This window comes from Elephantulus edwardii, unplaced genomic scaffold (genome assembly GCF_000299155.1).
Source record: "Elephantulus edwardii isolate Elephantulus edwardi_28Jun2011 unplaced genomic scaffold, EleEdw1.0 scaffold00116, whole genome shotgun sequence".
NCBI lineage: Eukaryota > Metazoa > Chordata > Mammalia > Macroscelidea > Macroscelididae > Elephantulus > Elephantulus edwardii.
Genome location: NW_006399866.1, coordinates 3,995,278 through 3,999,180, shown reverse-complemented (window position 1 = coordinate 3,999,180; position 3,903 = coordinate 3,995,278). Strand labels below are relative to the sequence as shown.

The 3,903-nt window shown below is 36.9% G+C and overlaps 1 protein-coding gene across 3 annotated transcripts in view; it reads left to right on the top strand.

Annotated features, from left to right (window-relative positions):
- Positions 1 to 434: 434 nt before the first annotated feature.
- The window catches only part of SPTAN1 (spectrin, alpha, non-erythrocytic 1), a 63,036-nt gene continuing 59,567 nt past the window's right edge, over positions 435 to 3,903 (top strand). For all 3 annotated transcript variants that reach the window (XM_006892491.1, XM_006892489.1, XM_006892490.1), the window contains exons 1-2: positions 435 to 671; positions 1,887 to 2,012. In XM_006892491.1, coding sequence (XP_006892553.1) covers positions 435 to 671; positions 1,887 to 2,012 — 363 coding nt within the window. The remainder of the gene's footprint in view (positions 672 to 1,886; positions 2,013 to 3,903) is intronic.

The following is a 3,903-nucleotide window of genomic DNA, read 5'->3' as shown; positions in this document are numbered from 1 at the left end:
GAGTAATTTGTTTCTAATTCCCACACAAAAAAGTGCAAAGAATAGATTAGAGGACTTTTTAATAATAGACTTGACAATAATTTTTTTAAGTACAGATTTAATGTTTTCTTTGAATTCTCAACAGTTTCACATAATTGACAGTGTAAACTAGTCTTCATTTGCATTTTTCACTTGGTTTCCTTAAAATATTTCCTTCCAGACATCCTCTGGGGTCCCCTAAAGTTAGGTGTTATAGAGGTATGTGACAGTGTTTTATCGAGTAATAGTACCTAGGTTTCATTCTTAGATCCTTGGGAGATGCTGCCTTCTCAGTTCACTTGCCTACTAGGACAAGTGGATAATTCTTTCTCTTTCCTTCAGGGAGAGATTGATTCCCCTGAATCTATTTTGGGTTTTTGTAATGCTTATCTCAGGGCATTCTGTCATTTCAGAAAATGGACCCAAGTGGGGTCAAAGTGCTGGAAACAGCAGAGGACATCCAAGAGAGGCGCCAGCAGGTTCTGGACAGATATCACCGCTTTAAGGAGCTCTCAACCCTTAGGCGCCAGAAGCTTGAGGATTCCTATCGATTCCAGTTTTTCCAAAGAGATGCTGAGGAATTGGAGAAGTGGATTCAGGAGAAGCTTCAGATTGCATCTGATGAGAATTATAAAGACCCAACTAATTTGCAGGTGTGTTTGATCTCCCTCAGATTTCTGCCAAGTTTTGGAAAACCCAAATATTGTATTCCTGAGGTCAGCAAGATGGTTGGTTAAGTATGATCTTGGCAGTACTAAGAATATCTGACATAAAGAAGGACTGTTTGATTATTCTGAAAAGCCACCAGTGTATTATGGTGGAATATAAATACTTATCTTTAAATGCTTTAAACCCATGGTTCCCATACCATTGCATGGTAATCATGATGGTCCTGAAGCATTTTTCAGGGACGATTGATCTCTGGGAATGTGTTTTTGAGAAGGACATGCTAATTAGTGGTGTTGATGGCAAAAATTTGGTTATGATTTGTTAAAGTGTTTTTAAGAGACTAATTAAATCTTATCAGAAACAAAGCCTTTAAAAATTACTGCATTGTGTACCTAAGACAGTGAATTTTATCATATGTAAAAGTATATCTTAATACAGCTGTTTGGTTTTAATTTTTTAAAAGCACAGGCTCTTTACATTGATTTTTGTTGAAAGACTTTCTAAATTACTTGATTGCTAGTAGAGTAGTAGTGGGCACATGGGTTCTTTTACTGTGCAGAAGTCATCTAAGACAAGATTGTGAGCAGTGGTTAAGCTCTAATCCTAGGGCTCCTTCCCACGTCAGTACTTGGTTGGTTTTTTTGTTTGTTTTTTGTTTTCTTTTTATTTTATAATTTTTTTGTGTGTTCTGTCAAATTGAATCAGATTGGTACAGGAAGAGATGGCCCCTTCTTTTCCAGCAGGGCAACTGGTGGATTCGAACCACGTACCTCTGGGATTGCAGTGCAGCTTCTTGCCAGTAGGCTACCAGAACTCTCTAAATAGTCTTACAAGTGAACGTAGATGGGTTATTTAAGGGTAAACACTAATACTAAGAAGGTTAATAGGGTGGATAAGGTTCTATATTTCTAGAAGGGATATAATGTCCACATAAAAGTTAATGTCCTGCTGGACAGTGAAAGTAGGATACTTTATAGCATTTTCCTGTCTGTAAAGTTGAAAAATGGTCAAGCTTTCAGAGGACCAGTACAGATATGCCGTATTTGTAATTAAGCAGATAGGGACATGAGTGAGATGCTGAGTGATAAGTTCATGAGATAAAATGTGACTAAGGAGAGGAAGAATGGTGGGGATCTGTAAAACAGAAAAGAAGTGCTGTGAGATTGCATTATATGGCTCATTTCATGGTTTACCAACAGGGAAAGCTTCAAAAGCACCAAGCCTTTGAAGCTGAAGTGCAGGCTAACTCAGGAGCCATTGTTAAACTGGATGAAACTGGAAATCTAATGATTTCAGAAGGGCATTTTGCATCTGAAACCATAAGGGTAAGTATGAGTAAGTACTTTATGAGTTGAAAGGCTTTCAGCTGATTGGTGGTGGAGCATGGATTTTAATGCTTACATGTCAGCTAGGATTTCTTAAAAAATGATGAACTTTTTCAGCTTTTTAAAAAAGTGTATAAAGTAGAATTACTAGTCATGACTAATATGATTCAGCGTGCATATAAATGCATGTTTATATATACTTAGGAAATGAAGACTCTTTGAAGATCTGGAATGTGATTACAGCCTAGTATTTTTAAAAGGATTGGATACATTTAACTCAATATTTACATGTGATGATTAGATATGATACCATATTGTTTTAATGGGTGAATTTTAGGATTAGGATGTAAGAATAAAACTTGTCCTGGCAATGAATGAATGGAAATCCAAATTCTCTGTAAGTGTTCATTAAAATTATTTAAAAAAAAAATAAGTAAAATAAAAAAAGGAAAAAAAAATAAAGAAATGTGCTTGTAAAAAACAAAACAAAACACTTGTTCTGGGAGGAGTTTTGCCAGGTTCTACTCAGCAAGCCAGTTAAAGTTCCAGCTGTAAGAATTATTTTCTTGTGGTCAGTAGCCCATTAGAGATATGACAGATTTGGGGGGTAGAGTCCTCAAACTCTTTGATTCCTCTCCTCTCCTCTCCAGTGGCTCTATCTCTTTATTTGTTGAACATTTTCATTACCAAAATATTAAGGGAAAATAAATCTCTTTATGATGAGACATGCATCCTGATTTTCTTTTTTTTTTTTTTCATGCCTTCACATTAACAGTTTATTCTTAAGGTGTGCTAGACAAAGGCTCCCACAGCTCAAATAGCTACAATGTTCTTGAAGAAAATATATATATGTGTATATACATATACATATATATGAGAGAGACAGAGAGAGAGGGAGGGATTTGTTTCAAAGAAACAGCTCACATATTTATGGAGGCTAGAAAATCCCAAATCTGTGGGTCAGGCATCAGGCTAGAGGCTTCTCCTGATTCACACAGGGGCAGGAGCTGATGAACTCAAAAGCGGCATGTCAGATGGAAGGCTGCTCGGTCCTGGGGCTGCAGGAACCGATGAATCCTTAGATCTGCATGACAGATCACAGGCTTATATCCCAAGAACTGAAGGTCAGAGTGTGACAAGTGGGATGCAGGATCAAGAGGAAGCAAGGTTTGTCAGGACATCCATACAGAGGATGCAGGTCACACCCCCAAAGAAACTCCCTTTTCAACTGACTGGTGCTCGTTCAGATGACAAAATGCAGGATGATTATGTAAAGGCCACTGAACCATCGAGAATCATGGCCTAGTCAAACTGACACATAACCTTAACCATCAGAGATACCATGCCTTTAGATCTTTTGGTTTTTATAATTCCTTTATAATCAACTGACGATTATTCCAACAGGATTCTATGTTGAACATAATGAATCATGCCTATACAGTTTGTGCCAACGTCCTTGACGTTCTCTCATCCACTGATTTGTTTTTCAGATCTTTTAGTGATGGTAGTTTTATTTTGTCCATATTTTTGCTATAAACATTGAGAAATATACCAGAGACAACTAACAAGCCAGACCATATATACTGAAATGTGAATGGTTTAGCAAAGAATAGAAATGAAAGTACAATGGTCATTGCTTTTCTTCCTGTTGTCACTGTTACAGCAAGAAGTGCACCAAAAATTTTAATCAAAGCCAGAACAAAGGAGATTCCAAAAGATCCAGTGAGAGAAAAAAGGAAAGCATAACCATAGGTCTGAATTGGATTCTTCGAACAAAATGTTACTGCAGGGCATAATCCAGTAGTGCATGTCAATCCCAATAATATGTACACAAAACCTATTGAGTATGAATACAGAACCATTTCTGAATTAGAAGCGTTATGCAGTTTCA